This window comes from Elephantulus edwardii, unplaced genomic scaffold, assembly GCF_000299155.1.
Source record: "Elephantulus edwardii isolate Elephantulus edwardi_28Jun2011 unplaced genomic scaffold, EleEdw1.0 scaffold00111, whole genome shotgun sequence".
Taxonomy (NCBI): Eukaryota; Metazoa; Chordata; class Mammalia; order Macroscelidea; family Macroscelididae; genus Elephantulus; species Elephantulus edwardii.
Genome location: NW_006399861.1, coordinates 8,966,067 through 8,967,595, shown reverse-complemented (window position 1 = coordinate 8,967,595; position 1,529 = coordinate 8,966,067). Strand labels below are relative to the sequence as shown.

Genomic DNA, 1,529 nt, shown 5'->3' with positions numbered 1-1,529 from the left:
TGGTACACAATGCCCCCGCACCCCTCCCTCCACCCCAAGTACATTCCACTATGCAACCTTAATTATGGACTCTTGTGGCATATAATTTTTTTTTAAAAAGAAAACTTTTAGAAACGTTGATTGTCTTTATTAAGAATTATATTTGAAAAGACAGTTGAGTTTTTAAAAAATTTTTCCTTTTTTAGCAGTTAGGACTTCAAGAATTATTTCCACAAGGTCATAGCTGTGCAGTTTGTGGTAAAGTGAAGTGTAAACGACACAGGTAAGTTACATATTAATTTTTGATCCTTCTAATAATACTTTGGATTTCAAGTGACTTAATTCTATGCTTTTCTCCAGGCCTTCTTTGCTACTTGAAAACTACCAGCCATGGCTAGACCTGAAAATTTCTTCCAAAGTTGATGCATCTCTCTCAGAGGTAACGAGTTAAATTAATACTGCCTGGCAGAGCATGTTAGATACTTCAAGATATTTCTTAGATATTTCTTCAAGATGTTTCTTTCAAATTGTTTAATTATAGAGCATTTCAATATACATTACTTAAATGATGAAACAACTGAAGTGATATGCTAAAAATGTTTTAGATTTTTTTTAATTTGAATGGCTACTTCAGCTAATTAAAGCATTGTTTTACATAAAAGTAGTCGTTTTTTATGATATGGCAGCAAAATACACATTTTGTTATTTTAAAGGAAACCTAAGTAGAAGAACAAATAATTTTTTACTGAATTATGATTCTACTTTTAGTAAAGAGTAGAGCATGGGATGGAATAATTTTTACAATGTCTATATGATCTAGGAACTGAAAGTGTTCTTTTTTTAAAATTGATTTTCATGTACATTTTGTTTTTAACATTAATTACAATTGATTAATGCACAATGTCTTACCAGATCCTTCACTGTGCCTTCATCCTACCAGTCCATTTACTGATCTGCTGCCCTAGCATTTTTTTCTCCTCTTCTCCTTTCTTTACACTCCTCTCCTTCTCCCCTTTCCATTTGATCAGTTTTGCATGTCTTGTTCCATGTTGTTAACTGCAAGTGTTGTCCATTGGATCTAGGTTCTAGGTTGATCCTCCCTTCCCTTATTTGCTTACAGTGTTCATTGTTTATTCTATTTCTGCTCTCCCTATCTCTCCCCCTCTCCTCTTATTTTCACAGTAGACATCTTATACAATATTTGTCCTTTTGTGACTTAGTTATTTCACTCAGCATAGTGTCCTCTGGACTTGTCTATGTTATGTAGTGGTTTTTTTTTTTGATAGATGTGTATAATTTTAAAGATTTATTAAACACCTTAGTGGAGTACAATAAAATAATTTCATTTGAAATCATTTATGACATTCTCTGGGTGACTATCAATACTTCAAACTTACTGCTCTTGAGTCAGAACCGACTCGTAGCTGATTCCCTGGGGCAGGTTTTCAGAAAGTGTAAATCACACAGGAGGTTGCCCATTTTTCTCAAGATAGTAATTTTTTAAGAGCCGCTGGTGGAGATTGCTAACAGCTTCAGTTTACTTAGCTCCA

At 33.5% G+C, this 1,529-nt stretch overlaps 1 protein-coding gene across 3 annotated transcripts in view; it reads left to right on the top strand.

The window, feature by feature from the left end:
* Positions 1 to 1,529, top strand: part of SNX14 (sorting nexin 14) — a 201,213-nt gene that overhangs the window by 27,016 nt on the left and 172,668 nt on the right. For all 3 annotated transcript variants that reach the window (XM_006892135.1, XM_006892134.1, XM_006892136.1), the window contains exons 3-4: positions 186 to 262; positions 340 to 418. In XM_006892135.1, coding sequence (XP_006892197.1) covers positions 186 to 262; positions 340 to 418 — 156 coding nt within the window. The remainder of the gene's footprint in view (positions 1 to 185; positions 263 to 339; positions 419 to 1,529) is intronic.